General features: G+C 49.0%; 1 protein-coding gene across 16 annotated transcripts in view; it reads left to right on the top strand.

Moving 5' to 3' along the window:
• LOC144504463 (plectin-like) overlaps positions 1–18253 on the top strand; it is a 745079-nt gene that overhangs the window by 626178 nt on the left and 100648 nt on the right. For all 16 annotated transcript variants that reach the window (XM_078229777.1, XM_078229768.1, XM_078229848.1 and 13 more), the window contains 5 exons: positions 697–790; positions 10342–10496; positions 11234–11546; positions 16465–16542; positions 17046–17207. In XM_078229777.1, the coding sequence (XP_078085903.1) occupies positions 697–790; positions 10342–10496; positions 11234–11546; positions 16465–16542; positions 17046–17207 (802 nt within the window). The remainder of the gene's footprint in view (positions 1–696; positions 791–10341; positions 10497–11233; positions 11547–16464; positions 16543–17045; positions 17208–18253) is intronic.

Below are 18253 nucleotides of genomic sequence, written 5' to 3'. Positions count from 1 at the left end.
CGCTCTCTCCCCATAGCCCTGTATCAATCCCCAACTAATCCCACTGCCTCGCTCTCTCCCCATAGCCCTGTATCAATCCCAAACTGATCCCACTTTCTCCCCATATCCTTGTCAATCCGGTGTAGCAGTTAGATTTTGATTGTGAACATCCTGTGTTTGATTATGGAGGAAATGGAAAACCCACAGCATGTGTCTGGGGAAAGCTATGTGAATATGGGTGAAATAATCTTCAAACAGACCTTGTGTCAATTCCATATGGAAGGTTATTAACGAAGCTGCAATCTCTGAATCGTTACTGGGAGAGTCGGGAATTAATCAGTGATTCCTGGTTATTGGAATAAGGAGGAGGGAGAAATCTGTAAAGCATCTCCAACGCTAGGCCAGTTAACCCCGACCCTAGGCCAGTTAACCCCGATCCTAGGCTAGTTAACTCTGACCCGAGGCCAGTTAATCCCGATCCTAGGCCAGTTAACCCCGATCCTAGGCCAGTTAACCCCGATCCTAGGCCAGTTAACTCTGACCCTCGGCCAATGAACTCTGACCCTTGGCCAGTGAACTCTGACCCTAGGCCAGTCACAGCTCTGGTGCAGCCGCTGTGTCAGCAGACTAAGTGTTTGTTGTGTTTGTCTCTGGACCCAGTTGACAGTTATCCTGTTATTGAATCAGTGATCTGATTGGTTGCTTTATTCTTCACAGACTGGAGCGATTCCAAAGGATCATCCTGAGGATTCAGCAGGAATCCAATCTGTGTGAGGATCAACTGAAAAAATCTGACACACTCCTCAAATCCGTGAGTGACCCTGAGATAACATGATGCATGGGGAGAGGCAGAGAGAGAGAGAGACAAACAGAGACACAGAGGGAAAGAGACAGACAGAGAGAGGCAGAGAGAGAGAGAGACAGACAGAGAGACACAGAGGGAGAGAGACAGACAGAGAGAGAGACAGACAGAGAGACACAGAGGGAGAGAGACAGGGAGAGAGAGGCAGGGAGAGACAGGGAGAAAGACAGAGAGTGAGAGAGAGAGAGAGGCTGAGTGTATATAGGTAGAGAGAGAGAGAGACAGAGAGAGAGGCTTAGAGGGAGAGAGACAGAGGGAAAAAGAGAGACAGAGAGGGAGAGAGAGAAAGAGAGAGAGAGACACAGAGGGAAAGGGAAAGGGGGACAGAGAGGGACAGAGAGAGAAACAGGAAATGCGTGTATGAACATGGGGAGAAAGACAGTGAGGACATACGCAGAGATAGAGCAAATGTACACGGGGAGAGATATAGAAAGGGGAAGAGTGAGTGTGTTCACGGTGTGTATTCAGAGTGAGTGTGTACACAGAGGGTGCGTACGCGGGGTGAGTGTGTACTCTGGGTGAGTGTCCGCGGGGTGAGTATGCACGCAGGGTGAGTGCATACGCAGGGTGAGTGCATACGCAGGTGAGCGCATACGCGGGGTATATGTATGCAGAGTGAGTGCGTACACAGGTGAGTGCGTAAGCAGGGTAAGTGCGTACGCAGGGTGAGTTTGTACGCAGAGTGAGTTTGTACGCAGGGTGAGTGCGTACGCAGGGTGAGTGCGTACGCAGGGTGAGTGCGTACGCGGGGTGAGTGCGTACGCGGGGTGAGTGCGTACGCGGGGTGAGTGCGTACGCGGGGTGAGTGCGTACGCGGGGTGAATGCGCATGCAGGGTGAGTGCGTACGCGGGGTGAGTGCGTACGCGGGGTGAGTGCGTACGCGGGGTGAGTGCGTACGCGGGGTGAGTGCGAACGCGGGGTGAGTGCGAACGCGGGGTGAGTGCGTACGCGGGGTGAATGCGCACGCAGGGTGAGTGCGTACGCAGGGTGAGTGCGTACGCAGGGTGAGTGCGTACGCAGGGTGAGTGCGTACGCAGAGTGTGTGCGTACGCAGGGTGAGTGCGTACGCAGGGTGTGTGCGTACGCAGAGTGTGTGCGTACGCAGAGTGTGTGCGTGCGCAGAGTGTGTGCGTGCGCAGAGTGTGTGCGGACGCAGAGTGTGTGCGTTCGCAGAGTGTGTGCGTTCGCAGAGTGTGTGCGTGCGCAGAGTGTGTGCGTGCGCAGAGTGTGTGCGTGCGCAGAGTGTGTGCGTGCGCAGAGTGTGTGCGTGCGCAGAGTGTGTGCGTGCGCAGAGTGTGTGCGTACGCAGGGTGAGTTTGTACGCAGGGTGAGAGGAGGATGCGAGGTGGAGAGCGACTTTTTAACTGGGTGAATGGAGGAGCATGTACCCAATCAGCTGGATGGACAGGCAGAGCAATGAGTGGCTCAGTTCCAGAGTAAAAACGTTGCTAGTTATCGTTAGAAGGCTAGCCAATGCAGACACCGGAAACAATGTCCTGGCAAGAACTGAGGGAGAAACTGAGGGTTAAAAAAACAGAAGAGGAAGAACAAAGAACAGTACAGCACAGGAAACAGGCCCTTCGGCCCTCCAAGCCTGTGCCGCTCCTTGGTCCAACTAGACCAATCGTTTGTATCCCTCCATTCCCAGGCTGCTCATGTGACTATCCAGGTAAGTCTTAAACGATGTCAGCGTGCCTGCCTCCACCACCCTACTTGGCAGCGCATTCCAGGCCCCCACCACCCTCTGTGTAAAAAACATCCCTCTGATGTCTGAGTTATACTTCGCCCCTCTCAGCTTGAGCCCGTGACCCCTCGTGATCGTCACCTCCGACCTGGGAAAAAGCTTCCCACTGTTCACCCTATCTATACCCTTCATAATCTTGTACACCTCTATTAGATCTCCCCTCATTCTCCGTCTTTCCAAGGAGAACAACCCCAGTCTACCCAATCTCTCCTCATAGCTAAGACCCTCCATACCAGGCAACATCCTGGTAAACCTTCTCTGCACTCTCTCTAACGCCTCCACGTCCTTCTGGTAGTGCGGCGACCAGAACTGGACGCAGTACTCCAAATGTGGCCTAACCAGCGTTCTATACAGCTGCATCATCAGACTCCAGCTTTTATACTCTATACCCCGTCCTATAAAGGCAAGCATACCATATGCCTTCCTCCACACCTTCTCCACCTGTGTTGCCACCTTCAAGGATTTGTGGACTTGCACACCTAGGTCCCTCTGTGTTTCTATACTCCTGATGACTCTGCCATTTATTGTATAACTCCTCCCTACATTATTTCTTCCAAAATGCATCACTTCGCATTTATCCGGATTAAACTCCATCTGCCACCTCTCCGCCCAATTTTCCAGCCTATTTATATCCTGCTGTATTGCCCGACAATGCTCTTCGCTATCCGCAAGTCCAGCCATCTTCGTGTCATCCGCAAACTTGCTGATTACACCAGTTACACCTTCTTCCAAATCATTTATATATATCACAAATAGCAGAGGTCCCAGTACAGAGCCCTGCGGAACACCACTGGTCACAGACCTCCAATCAGAAAAAGGCCCCTCCACTGCTACCTTCTGTCTTCTATGGCTAAGTCAGTTCTCCACCCATCGAGCTAGCTCACCTTTTATCCCGTGAGATTTAACCTTTTGCACCAGCCTGCCATGAGGGACCTTGTCAAACGCTTTACTAAAATCCATATAGACGACATCCACGGCCCTTCCCTCGTCAATCGTTTTTGTCACCTCCTCAAAAAACTCAACCAAATTTGTGAGGCATGACCTCCCTCGTACAAAACCATGCTGGCTATCGCTAATGAGATTATTCAGTTCTAAATGCGCATACATCCTATCTCTAAAAATCTCATCCAACAACTTCCCTACCACAAACGTCAAGCTCACCGGCCTGTAATTACCCAGGTGATCCTTGCTACCCTTCTTAAATAACGGGACCACATTTGCTATCCTCCAATCCTCTGGGACCTCACCTGTGTCCAATGAAGAAACAAAGATTTCTGTTAGAGGCCCAGCAATTGCATCTCTCGCCTCCCTGAGGAGTCTGGGATAGATGCCATCCGGCCCTGGGGATTTGTCTGTCTTCATGTTTCCTAAAAAACCTAACACTTCCTCCCTTGTAATTGAGATTTTTTCTACTGGGTCAACACATCTCTCTGAGACAATACCAGTCAACATGTCCCTTTCCTTTGTGAATACTGATGCAAAGTATTCGTTTAGGATCTCTCCTACTTCCTTTGGTTCTAAGCATAATTCCCCTCCTTTGTCCCTGAGAGGTCCGATTCTTTCCCTAACAACCCTCTTGTTCCTAACGTATGTATAAAATGCCTTAGGATTCTCCTTAATCTGAGAGCTGGGCTGAGAAGTGGCAAATGGAGTTTAATGCGGAAAAGTGTGAGGTGATTCACTTTGGAAGGAGTAACAGGAATACAGAGTACTGGGCTAATAGTAAGATACTTGGTAGTGTGGATGAACAGAGGGATCTGGGTGTCCATGTGCATAGATCCCTGAAGGTTGGCACCCAGGTTGATAGGGTTGTTAAGAAGGCGTACGGTGTGTTAGCTTTTACTGGTAGAGGGATTGAGTTTCGGAGCCAGGAGGTCATGCTGCAACTGTACAAAACTCTGGTGCGGCCGCATTTGGAGTATTGCGTACAGTTCTGGTCGCCGTATTATAGGAAAGATGTGGAAGTGTTGGAAAGGGTGCAGAGGAGATTTACCAGGATGTTGCCTGGTATGGTGGGAAAATCGTATGAGGAAAGGCTGAGGGGCTTGAGGTTGTTTTCGTTAGAGAGAAGGTCAAGAGGTGACTTAATAGAGGCATACAAGATGATCAGAGGATTAGATAGGGTGGATAGTGAGAGCCTTTTTCCGCGGATGGTGATGGCTAGCATGAGGGGACATAGCTTTAAATTGAGGGGTGAGAGATATAGGACAGATGTTGGAGGTAGGTTCTTTACTCAGAGAGTAGTAAGGGAGTGGAATGCCCTGCCTGCAGCAGTAGTGGACTCGTCAACATTAAGAGCATTCAAATGATTATTGGATAAACATATGGATGAGGGTCTTTTCAGAGACTCCTGGATGAGTATATGGGATGGAGGGTTATGGGTAGGCCTAAAAGGTAGGGATATGTTCGGCACAACTTGTGGGGCCGAAGGGCCTGTTTTGTGCTGGAGTTTTTCTATGTTTCTATGTTTCTATATCGGAATAGTGTAGATTAGAGGGGCTTTAGATTGGTTTCACTGGTCGGCGCAACATCGAGGGCCGAAGGGCCTGTACTGTGCTGTAATGTTCTATGTTCGATTAATCCTGTCTGCCAAGGACATTTCGTGACCCCTTTTTGCCCTTCTCAGTCCCTGTTTGAGTTCTTTTTCACTTTCTCTGTATTCCTCCAGTGCTCCATCTGTTTTTAGCTGCCTGGACCTCATGTATGCCTCTTTTTTATTTTTGATTAGACCCACAATTTCACTGGTTATCCACGGCTCTCGAATCCTACCTTTCCTATCCTTCCTCTTTACAGGTACATGCCTGTCCTGCAGTCCTATCAACTGCTCCTTAAAAGACTCCCACATGCCAGATGTGGATTTACCCTCGAACAGCCTCTCCCAATCAACAGCCACCAAATCCTGCCTAATCCGGCTGTAGTTAGCCTTCCCCCAATTCAGCACCTTACCCATTGGACAACACTCATCTTTTTCCATTACTATCCTAAAGTTTACAGAATTGTGGTCACTATTTGCCACATGTTCTCCTACTGAAACTTTGATGACCTGACCGGGCTCATTCCCCAGTACTAGGTCCAGTATAGCCCTCTCTCTAGTCGGACTGTCAATATATTGTTCCAAAGAACCTTCCTGAACGCATTTTATAAATTCTTCCCAGTCCAGGCCCCCAGCCCTAAGCGATTTCCAGTCTATGTGAGGGAAATTAAAGTCTCCCACTCCAACAACACTATTTTTTCTGTACCTGTCCAGAATCTCCTTACATATCCGTTCCTCAACTTCCCGTGGGCTGTTGGGAGGCCTGTAGTATACCCCCAGCATAGTCACTGCGCCCTTCCTGTTTCTGAGCTCCACCCACAGTGACTCATTACCTGACCCTTCCAAATTGTCCACCCTCTGTACCGCTGTAATATGCTCCCTAACCAGCATTGCTACTCCCCCACCTCTCCTCGCCCCTCCTCTGTCTCGCCTAAAACACTTATACCCCGGAATATTCAGCTGCCAGCCCTGTCCTTCTTTTAACCAAGTCTCGTTCACTGCAACCACATCCAAGTTCCGCGCAAGCATTAAGGCTCTAAACTCGTCTGTCTTGCCTGTGACGCTCCTTGCATTGAAGCAGATGCACTCCAGACCTCCAGGCCCACTGAGGTCATCCTCCCCCAGAATGTTCTTCCTCTTAGTTAGAAGTTAGGAGTTAGAAGGGCAAAAAGAGATCGCGAAATGTTCTTGGCAGACAGGATTAAGGAGAATCCTAAGGCATTTTATTCATATGTTAGGAACAAAAGAGTTGTCAGGGAAAAAGTCGGACCTCTCAGGGACAAAGAAGGGGAATTATGCTTAGAACCTAAGGGAATAGGGGAGATCCTAAATGAATACTTTGCATCGGTATTCACAAAGGAGAGGGACTTGTTGACTGGGAGTGTTTCAGAGGGAGGTGTTGACCCGTTAGAGAGAATCTCCATTACAAGGGAGGAAGTGTTAGGTTTTTTAGGTAACATTAAAACTGACAAATCCCCAGGGCCTGATGGCATCTATCCTAGACTGCTCAGGGAGACAAGAGATGTAATTGCTGGGCCCCTGACGGAAATCTTTGTTTCTTCATTGGACACAGGTGAGGTCCCTGAGGATTGGAGGATAGCGAATGTAGTACTGTTATTTAAGAAGTGTAGCAGGGATAACCCGGGTAATTATAGACCAGTGAGCTTGACGTCCGTGATAGGGAAGTTGTTGGAGAGGATTCTTAGAGACAGGATGTATGCGCATTTAGAACGGAACAATCTCATTCGTGACAGACAGCATGGTTTTGTAAGAGGGAGGTCGTGCCTTACAAATTTGGTGGAGTTTTTTGAGGAAGTGACAAAAACGGTTGACGAAGGAAGGGCCGTGGGTGTCGTCTATATGGATTTCAGTAAGGCATTTGACAAACTCCCTCATGGCAGGTTGGTTAAGAAGGTTAAGGCTCATGGGATACAAGGAGAAGTGGCTAGATGAGTGGAGAACTGGCTTGGCCATAGGAGACAGAGGGTAGTGGTCGAAGGGTCTTTTTCCGGCTGGAGGTCTGTGACCAGTGGTGTTCCGCAGGGCTCTGTACTGGGACCTCTGCTATTTGTGATTTATATAAATGATTTGGAAGAAGGTATAAGTGGTGTTATCAGCAAGTTTGCGGATGACACGAAGATGGCTGGACTTGCGGATAGCGATGAACATTGTCAGACAATACAGCAGGATATAGATAGGCTGGAAAATTGGGTGGAGAAATGGCAGATGGAATTTAATCCGGATAAATGCGAAGTGATGCATTTTGGAAGAAATAATGTAGGGAGGAGTTATACAATAAATGGCAGAGCCATCAAGAGTATAGAAACACAGAGGGACCTAGGTGTGCAAGTCCACGAATCCTTGAAGGTGGCAGCACAGGTGGAGAAGGTGTGGAAGAAGGCATATGGTATCCTTGCCTTTATAGGATGGGATATAGAGTATAAAAGCTGGAGTCTGATGATGCAGCTGTATAGAACACTGGTTAGGCCACATTTGGAGTACTGCGTCCAGTTCTGTTCGCCGCACTACCAGAAGGACGTGGAAGCTTTAGAGAGAGTGCAGAGAAGGTTTACCAGGATGTTGCCTGGTATGGAGGGTCTTAGCTATGAGGAGAGATTGGGTAAACTGGGCTTGTTCTCCCTGGAAAGACGGAGAATGAGGGGAGACCTAATAGAGGTGTATAAAATTATGAAGGGTATAGAACATAGAACATTACAGCGCAGTACAGGCCCTTCGGCCCTCGATGTTGCGCCGACCAGTGGAACCAATCTAAAGCCCCTCTAATCTACACTATTCCAATATCATCCATATGTTTATCCAATAACCATTTGAATGCTCTTAATGTTGACGAGTCCACTACTGCTGCAGTTAGGGTGAACAGTGGGAAGTTTTTTCCCAGGTCGGAGGTGACGATCACGAGGGATCACGGGCTCAAGGTGAGAGGGGAGAGGTATAACTCAGATATCAGAGGGACGTTTTTTACACAGAGGGTGGTGGAGGCCTGGAATGCGCTGCCAAGTAGGGTGGTGGAGGCAGGCACGCTGACATCGTTTAAGACTTACCTGGATAGTCACATGAGCAGCCTGGGAATGGAGGGATACAAACGAATGGTCTAGTTGGACCAATGAGCGGCACAGGCTTGGAGGGCCGAAGGGCCTGTTTCCTGTGCTGTACTGTTCTTTGTTCTTTGTTTGATAACCTTGTCTTGTCCCCAACCTCGTCCCCAGCCTCGATGCTTATTGACCTATTCTTCTGATCCCCACCCCCCTGCCACATTAGTTTAAACCCACCCGAACCACACTTGCAAAACTCCCAGCAAGTATATTAGTACCCCTCCAGTCATTCTTGTACAGGTGCCATCCTCTCTTGAAGACTTCCCAGTGATCCACAAATTTGAAACCCTCCCTCCTGCACCAGTCCTTTAGCCACGCGTTCAGCTGTGCAGTCTCCCTGTTCCTAGCCTCACTAGCTTGTGGCACTGGGAGTAGTCCAGAGATCGCTACCCTAGAGGCCCTGCTTTTCAGCCTACTACCCAACTCCCTGAATTGCTCTCAGGACCTCCCTGCTCTTTAAGCCTACGTTATTGGCATCAATGTGGACAATGACGTCTGTCTGGTTACCCGCCCCTTTTAGGATGCTTCCTACCCGCTCAGAGACATCCAGGACCCCGGCACCAGGGAGGCAGACTACCATCCTGGAGTCTCGTTCGCGCCCACAGAACCGCCTGTCTGTGCCTCTAACCATTTCATCCCCCACTACTATTGCTCTCCTGGTTCCCCTCGTTCCCTCCTGAGCCACAGACCCTGATTCCGTGCCAGTGACCTGGTCATCGTGACTTACCCCTGGAGGGTCATCCCCCCCACAGTATCCAAAACGGTATACTTATTCTGGAGGGGGACAACCACGGGGGATCCCATCACTGACTGCTCTCTCCCCTCCTCTCTCCCGTCTGACACCCATCCCTTACTGTTAAGGGGGACAACCACCGGGGTACTCTCTGGTATGTGACCTTTACCCTTCCTAACCGTGACCCACGTGTCCTCCTCCCGTGGCCCTGGTGTGTCCACCTGCCTGTAACTTCTCTCTATTAACTTCTCATTTTCCCTGACTAGACTAAGGTCATCGAGGTGCAGCTCCAGTTCACTAACGCGGTCTCTCAGGAGCTGCAGTTCGACGCACCTGGCGCAGATATGGACTTCCGGGAGGCTAGGCGACTCCATGAACTCCCACATCCAACACCGACAGCAAAAAATTGGCCTCCGACTCATAATTACCCCTTTCTTAAAATTACTGGATGAACGATGAACAGAACCTACCCTGCCTCTGCCTGTTTACGCCGAAGCCCGATGAGCCAAAGCCCTTTAGCTCTCACTCTGCTCCCTGCTCACTCCGCTGCCCGCTACAACGCTGCCCGCTGGATAGTGCGGCCTGCTTTTAAACCTCCCGCGCGCTTAAAAAAAACCAATTTTTCTTCCCAGGTCACCCCGCACCCGGCCTACTTCCGCTTTTCCCCTAAAGTTAGTACAAAGAACAGTACAGCACAGGAAACAGGCCCTTCGGCCCTCCAAGCCTGTGCCGCTCCTTGGTCCAACTAGACCAATCGTTTGTATCCCTCCATTCCTAAACTGCTCATGTGACTATCCAGGTAAGTCTTAAACGATGTCAGCGTGCCTGCCTCCACCACCCTACTTGGCAGCGCATTCCAGGCCCCCACCACTCTCTGTGTAAAAAAACGTCCCTCTGATATCTGAGTTATACTTCGCCCCTCTCACCTTGAGCCCGTGACCCCTCGTGATCGTCACCTCCGACCTGGGAAAAAGCTTCCCACTGTTCACCCTATCTATAACCCTTCATAATCTTGTACACCTCTATTAGATCTCCCCTCATTCTCCGTCTTTCCAAGGAGAACAACCCCAGTCTACCCAATCTCTCCTCATAGCTAAGACCCTCCATACCAGGCAACATCCTGGTAACAAAGAAACCCCGCCAAAAGGTAAGTAATAAAAGTCCATTCCTTACCCTTGTTACTGTGGCCTCAAATCGCTCCTCTCAGCCTTGCTCCGTTCGAAGCAATGAGCAAGATGATGCCACAGCCCCATGGAGAAAATGGAGAAAAACAAATGAATGTATTGGAGAAAGAGAGAGAGGCGGAGGGTGGACACAGAGTGAAAGAGATTGTGCGCATGCAAACATTGGGTGACCAATCCCCTTTCTCTTGGCAGGATATCCGTTCGGTAAACGCAGGGTCGCCAGCTCAGAACACGGCTGTGTTAGAACATGACCTGGACAAGTCCGACAGTTTGATTCGCAGTCTCTTCAATGATGTCCAGACCCTGAAAGATGGCCGACACCCGCAGGCAGAGCAGATGTATCGCAGGTAGGGGCCGGATCAGAGGGTGGTCCTGGTCATGGCAGCATCACGGGGAGGCGATGGCCGAGTGGTATTATCGCTAGACTATTAATCCAGAAACTCAGCTAATGTTCCGGGGACCCGGGTTCGAATCCCACCACGGCAGATGGTGCAATTAGAATTCAATAAAAAATATCTGGAATTAAGAATCTACTGATGACCATGAAACCATTGTCGATTGTCGGAAAAACCCATCTGGTTCACTAATGTCCTTTAGGGAAGGAAATCTGCCGTCCTTACCCGGTCTGGCCTACATGTGACTCCAGAGTCACAGCAATGTGGTTGACTCTCAACTGCCCTCCAAGGGCAACTAGGGATGGGCAATAAATACTGACCAGCCAGCGACACCCATGTCCCATGAATGAGTGAACAAAAGTGGGCCGAGTTGGGGCTGGGGAGCAGAGTGGGGTCAGTAGGCTGGCAGGATTGGGACTGGGGCATGTAGGCTGGTTGAAGTCAAGGAACAGGGTCAAGGGTGGGGTCACGGGCAGGGTCATGGGGCTGGATGGGGTCAGGTCAGAGGGTGGGACAAGGCCTGGGGTGGGGGCCGTGTTGGGGGTCAGAGTCACCATGTACACATTCCTCCCACCCCCTTGGCATTTTCCAGTAGTGGGAGAGTTTGATTTGTTTCTTGACCAGTCTTTTGTCTGGGAATCTGTGCCTCAGATCCAGTTCCTGTCAGTAATTGGACTGGTGTATTTCAGGGTGTTTCGTCTCCATGAATTTCTGGTGACAATCCGGACAGACTATTCTCTACGCTTCAAGTCAGGGGCTCAGCCCCCTATTCAATCAGTCACAGTGCTGAGCCAATCAAAGAGCAGCCCAGTGATGGACGGAGCGACACTGAAATACATCCAGGAGCTGCTGGAGTGGATTGAGGAGAACCAGCGACGCCTGGACGCAGCGGAGTGGGGGGTGGACCTACCCACAGTGCAGTCCCAACTCGGGGGGCACCGAGGACTGCACCAATCCATCGAAGACTTTCGAGCCAAGATCGAGAGGGCTCGAGCTGATGAGGTGAGAGCTCACATACATTCACACACACAGGTATGCGCGGACACAGGTACACACGGACACCGGCAGGTGCGGACACAGGAGCCCGCAGGTATATACTCACAGGTATATACACAAGCACATTAACAGTTACACACACTAAACTGGACTATTCATATAAATACTGTGGCGACCTGAGCAGGTCAGAGGTGCAGTGTGTAACTCACTTCCTGACTCCCCAAAGCCTGTCCACAATACTTGCCTGGTTGAGTGCAGAAACAACACTGAAGAACCTATAACATCGAGCAAGGGTCAAGGACATGACTGAGCTGCTGTAGGGCCTTCTGAAGAGGAAGAATGAACAGCCAGAGTCGTGGTCCATGTTGGGACCAATGGCATCAGAAGAATGAGAAATTAGGTCCGACAAGCAAACTTTAGGGAGTTAGAACGGAAATTGAAAAGCAAGATTTATAGAGTCACAGAGTCATAGATGTTTATAACATGGAAACAGGCCCTTCAGCCCAACTTGTCCATGCCACCCTTTTTAACCCCTAAGCTAGTCCCAATTGCCCACGTTTGGCCCATATCCCTCTATACCCATCTTACCCATGTAACTGTCTAAACGCTTTTTAGAAGACAAAATTGTACCCGCCTCTACTTCTACCTCTGGCAGCTTGTTCCAGACACTCACCACCCTCTGTGTGAAAAGATTGCCCCTCTGGACACTTTTATATCTCTCCCCTCTCACCTTAAACTTGTGCCCTCTAGTTTTAGACTCCCCTACCTTTGGGAAAAGATATTGAATATCAAGCTGATCTATGCCCTCATTATTTTATAGACCTCTATAAGGTCACCCCTCAGCCTCCTACGCTCCAGAGAACAAAGTCCCAGTCGATCCAGCCTCTCCTTATAATTCAAACCATCAAGTCCCGGTAGCATCCTAGTAAATCTCTTCTGCACTCTTTCTAGTTTAACAATATCCTTTCTAGAACAGGGTGACCAGAACTGTACACAGTATTCCAAGTGTGGCCGTACCAATGTCTTGTACAACTTCAACAAGACGTCTCAACTACTGTATTCAATGTTCTGACCAATGAAAGCATGCTGAATGCCTTCTTCACCACTCTGTCCACCTGTGACTCCATTTTCAAGGAGCTATGAACCTGTACCCTAGATCTCTTTGTTCTATAACTCTCCCCAAGCTCTACCATTAACTGAGTAAGTCCTGCCCTATCATCAAGGAAGAAATAGCGAGACATCTGGATATAAATTGTCCCATTGGTAAGACGCAGCATGGGTTCATGAAGGGAAGGTCATGTTTAACTAATTTGGTGGAATTCTTTGAGAACATTACATGTGCAGTGGACAATGGGGAACCTGTGGATGTGGTGTATCTGGGTTTCCAGAAGACGTTTGACAAGGTGCTGCACCAAAGACTGCTACATAAGATAAAGGTGCACGGTGTTACGGGTAATGGATTAGCATGGATAAAGGATTGGTTAACTAACAGAAAGCTAAGAGTGGGGGTAAATGGGTGTTTTTCTGTTTGGCGATCAGTGACTAGTGATGTGCCTCAGGGATCAGCGTTGGGACCACAATTGTTTACGATTTACATAGATGATTTGGAGTTGGGGACCAAGTGTAGTGTGTCAAAATTCACAGATGACACTAAGATGGGTGGCAGAGCAAAGTGTGCAGAGGACGCTGAAAGTCTGCAAAGGGATATAGATAGTCTAAGTGAGTGGGCGAGGGTCTGGCAGATGGAGTACAATGTTGGTAAACGTGAGGTCATCCATTTTGGTCGGAATAACAGCAAAATGGACTATTATTTAAATGGTAAAAAATTGCAGCATGCTGCTGTGCAGAGGGACCTGGGTGCCCTTGTGCAAGAATCTCAAGGAGTTGGTTTGCAGGTGCAGCAGGTAATTAAGAAGGCAAATGGAATTTTGTCCTTCATTGCCAGAGGGATGGAGTTTAAAAACAGTGAGATTATGTTGTTGTATAAGGTGCTGGTGAGGCCACGCTTGGAGTACTTGTGTACAGTTTTGGTCTCCTTACTTGAGAAAGGATATACTGGCACTGGAGGGGGTGCAGAGAACTTTCACTCGGAGAGACTGAGTAGACTGGGGCTATACTCATTGGAATTCAGAAGAATGAGGGGAGATCTTATAGAAACATATAAGATTATGAAGGGAATAGATAAGATAGAAGCAGGGAAGTTGTTTCCACTGGCGGGTGAAACTAGAACTAGGGGCCATAGCCTCAAAATAAGGGGAAGCAGATTTAGGACTGAGTTGAGGAGGAACTTCTTCACACAAAGGGTTGTGAATCTGTGGAATTCCCTGCGCAGTGAAGCAGTTGAGGCTTCCTCATTGAATGATTTTAAAGCAAGGAGAGATAGATTTTTGAACAGTAAAGGAATTAAGGGTTATGGTGAGCGGGCGGGTAAGTGGAGCTGAGTCCACGAAAAGATCAGCCATGATCTTATTGAATGGCGGAGCAGGCTCGAGGAGCCAGATGGCCTACTCCTGCTCCTAGTTTTTATGTTCTTATGATTCAATCTTCCAAAATGCATCACCTCGCATTTATCTAAATTAAACTCCATCTGCCAGTCGTCAGCTCACTGGCCCAATTGATCAAGATCCTGTTGCAATCCGAGATAACCTTCTTCACTGTCCACTATGCCACCAATCTTGGTGTCATCTGCAAACTTACTAATCATGCCTCCTATATTCTCATCCAAATGATTAATATAAGTGACAAATAACAGTGGACCCAACACTGATCCCTGAGGCACACCGCTGGTCACAGGCCTCCAGTTTGAAAATCAACCCTCCACAATCACCCTCTGGCTTCTGTCATCAAGCCAATTTTGTATCCATTTAGCGACCTCTGGATCACGTGAGATTTAACCTTGTGCAGCAACCTACCATGCGTTGAGATGGATAGAAAACTGGTTGGCAGAGAGGAAACAAAGAGTAGGAATTAATGGGTGCTTTTCAAATTGGCAGGCAGTAACTAGTGGGGGTGCCACAGGGATCGGTGCTGGGACCCCAGCTATTCACAATATATATTAATGATTTGGATGAGGGAACAAAATGTAACATAGAACATAGAACATAGAAAGCCACAGCACAAACAGGCCCTTCGGCCCACAGGTTGCGCCGATCACATCCCCACCTCTAGGCCTATCTATAGCCCTCAATCCCATTAAATCCCATGTACTCATCCAGAAGTCTCTTAAAAGACCCCAACGAGTTTGCCTCCACCACCACCGACGTCAGCCGATTCCACTCACCCACCACCCTCTGAGTGAAAAACTTACCCCTGACATCTCCTCTGTACCTACCCCCCAGCACCTTAAACCTGTGTCCTCTCGTAGCAACCATTTCAGCCCTTGGAAATAGCCTCTGAGAGTCTACCCTATCCAGACCTCTCAACATCTTGTAAACCTCTATCAGGTCACCTCTTATCCTTCGTCTCTCCAGGGAGAAGAGACCAAGTTCCCTCAACCTATCCTCATAAGACATGCCCCCCAATCCAGGCAACATCCTTGTAAATCTCCTCTGCACCCTTTCAATGGCTTCAACATCTTGGTATCATCTCAAAGTTTGTAGATGATACCAAGTTGGGTGGGAGGGTGAACTGTGACGAGGATGCAGAGATCCTTCAGAATGATCTGGACAGGTTGGGTGAGTGGGCTAATCAATGGCAGATACAGTATAATTTGGATAAGTGTGAGGTTATTCACTTTGGAAGCAAAAACAAGGTGGCAGATTACTACCTGAATGGCTGTAAATTGGGAGAGGGGAGTGTGCAGCGGGACCTGGGTGTCCTTGTGCCCCAGTCGCTGAAGGTAAGCATGCAGGTACAGCAGGCGGTAAAGAAGGCAAATGGTATGTTGGCCTTCATTGCGAGAGGTTTCGAGTACAGGAGCAGGGATGTGTTGCTGCAATTATACAGGGCCTTGGTGAGGCCACACCTAGAGTATTGTGTGCAGTTTTGGTCTCCTTTTCTGAGGAAGGATGTTCTTGCTCTCGAGGGAGTGCAGCAAAGGTTTACCAGGCTGATTCCGGGGATGGCGGGACTGGTGTATGAGGAGAGATTGACTAGGTTAGGATTGTTTTCACTGGAGTTCAGACAAATGAGGGGGGATCTCATAGAGACTTATAAAATTCTAACAGGACTAGACAGGGTAGATGCAGCGAGGATGTTCCCAATGGTGGGGGAGTCCAGAACCAGGGGTCACAGTCTGAGGATTCGGGGTAGACCATTTAGGACGGAGGTGAGGAGACATTTCTTCACCCAAAGAGTGGTGAGCCTGTGGAATTCATTACCACAGGAAGTAGTTGATGCCAAAACATTGAATGTATTCAAGGGGCAGCTGGATACAGCACTTGGGGCGAATGGGATCAAAGGTTATGGGGAGAAAGCAGGATTAGGCTATTGAGATGATCAGCCATGATGGTGATGAATGGCGGAGCAGGCTCGAAGGGCCGAATGGCCTCCTCCTGCTCCTATCTTCTATTCTCCTTGCTGTCTTTTCCTCTTGTTCTTTATTTCCCCTGCTCTGAATCCTTGCAAAGGTTCCCATCCCCTGCCATATTAGTTTAAACCCTCCCCAACCTCTGTCGCAAGTACCCCCCAAGGCCATCAGTCCCGATCCTGCCCAGGTGTAACCTGTCCAGTTTGTACAGGTCCCACCTCCCACAGAGCCGTTCCCAATGTCCCAGGAATCTGAAAGCCTCCCCCTCTCGCACCATCTTTTCAGCCAGGTATTCATCCTGTGGAGGCCTTCAAGAAGGCAGCTCACCACCACCTTCTGATCAGTAATAAATTGCTGGCCTATCCAGTGACAGCCAGATCTGTGAAAGAATTGTTAAAAATCGAGGCGTTGCTGGTCTGGGAGTTTGATGTTAATTTCTGTGTTTAATCTTTATAGCTCCAGTTATCACCTGCCAATCGGAATGCATATCGAGATTACCTGGGCAAATTGGATCTTCAGTATGCTAAACTGCTGGTGAGTGTCCACTCACACATACCATCCAATCAGTGCGTGAGCTTGCGAAAACCCTCCAATAACAGTGCGTCCGATCTCTAAAACACTCCAATCACAGTGCATCTGCTCTCTAAAACCCTCCAATCATAGTGATTCCGCTCTCTAAAACCCTCCAATCAGTGCGTGAGCTCACTGAATTCAGCTCTGACAAAGGGCCATCGTTGGTTCGATTCTCTCCCCACAGATAGCGTCAGACCCGCTGGGATTTTCCAGCATTCTCTCTTTCTGTGTGAGCTCACTAAATCTGTGCAACATGAGGTGTAACCGAGATGATCTGGTCAAAATTGGCAGCGACAATCCCACCCCTGACCCTAGTCCCCTGACCCCAGACCCCTGACCCCTCCCCGAATCCCTCGCCCACCTATACCTACCACCTCATAGCACCTCCTCCTCTCCCCACTCCTCTTCCCTCTGCCTCCTCTCTGCCCCGAGTCAACACTGATTCTGAAATATTTTTGATCCAGAATTCCTCCAAGTCCCGTCTCCGTAACTTGGAGAGTTTGAACACTTTTGTTTCCATGGCGACAAAGGAGTTAATGTGGCTGAATGATAAGGAAGAAGAGGAAGTGAGTTACGATTGGAGTGAGAGGAACACCAACATGGCGGCTAAGAAAGATACGTATTCGGTAAGAGATTCAGAAACTGACTGCTAACCAGTGCACTGCCAACTGCGTGTCCTTGATAGGTATGTCCCTGTCAGGCAGGGAGGAAATGGCCGAGTGAGGGAACCATGGTTCACGAAAGAGGTGGAATGTCTTGTGAAAAGGAAGAGGGAAGCTTATGTAGGGATGAGGAAACAAGGTTCAGATGGCTCGATTGAGGGTTACAGGTTAGCAAGGAATGAGCTGAAAAAGGGGCTCAGGAGAGCTAGGAGGGGACATGAGAAGTCCTTGGCGGGTCGGATCAAGGAAAACCCCAAGGCTTTTTACTCTTACGTGAGGAATAAAAGAATGACCAGGGTGAGGTTAGGGCTGGTCAAGGACAGTAGTGGGAACTTGTGTATGGAGTCAGTAGAGATAGGCGAGGTGATGAATGAATACTTTTCTTCAGTGTTCACCAAGGAGAGGGGCCATGTTTTTGAGGAAGAGAAGGTGTTACAGGCTAATAGGCTGGAGGAAATAGATGTTCGGAGGGAGGATGTACTGGCAGTTTTGAATAAACTGAAGGTCGATAAGTCCCCTGGGCCTGATGAAATATATCCTAGGATTCTTTGGGAGGCAAGGGATGAGATTGCAGAGCCTTTGGCTTTGATCTTTGGGTCCTCGCTGTCCACGGGGATGGTGCCAGAGGACTGGAGAATGGCGAATGTTGTTCCTCTGTTTAAGAAAGGGAATAGAAATGACCCTGGTAATTATAAACCGGTTAGTCTTACTTCGGTGGTTGGTAAATTGATGGAAAAGTTCCTTAGAGATGGGATTTACGACCATTTAGAAAGATGCGGATTAATCCGGGATAGTCAGCACGGATTCGTGAAGGGCAAGTCGTGCCTTACAAATTTGATAGAATTTTTTGAGGAGGTAACTAAGTGTGTTGATGAAGGTAGGGCAGTTGATGTCATATACATGGATTTTAGTAAGGCGTTTGATAAGGTCCCCCATGGTCGGCTTATGATGAAAGTGAGGAGGTGTGGGATAGAGGGAAAGTTGGCCGATTGGATAGGTAACTGGCTGTC

The sequence above is a fragment of the Mustelus asterias genome, chromosome 2, assembly GCF_964213995.1.
Source record: "Mustelus asterias chromosome 2, sMusAst1.hap1.1, whole genome shotgun sequence".
In the NCBI taxonomy this organism is placed as follows: domain Eukaryota; kingdom Metazoa; phylum Chordata; class Chondrichthyes; order Carcharhiniformes; family Triakidae; genus Mustelus; species Mustelus asterias.
Note: the sequence above shows the minus strand (reverse complement) of the source record. Positions and strands in the feature narration are given on the sequence as shown.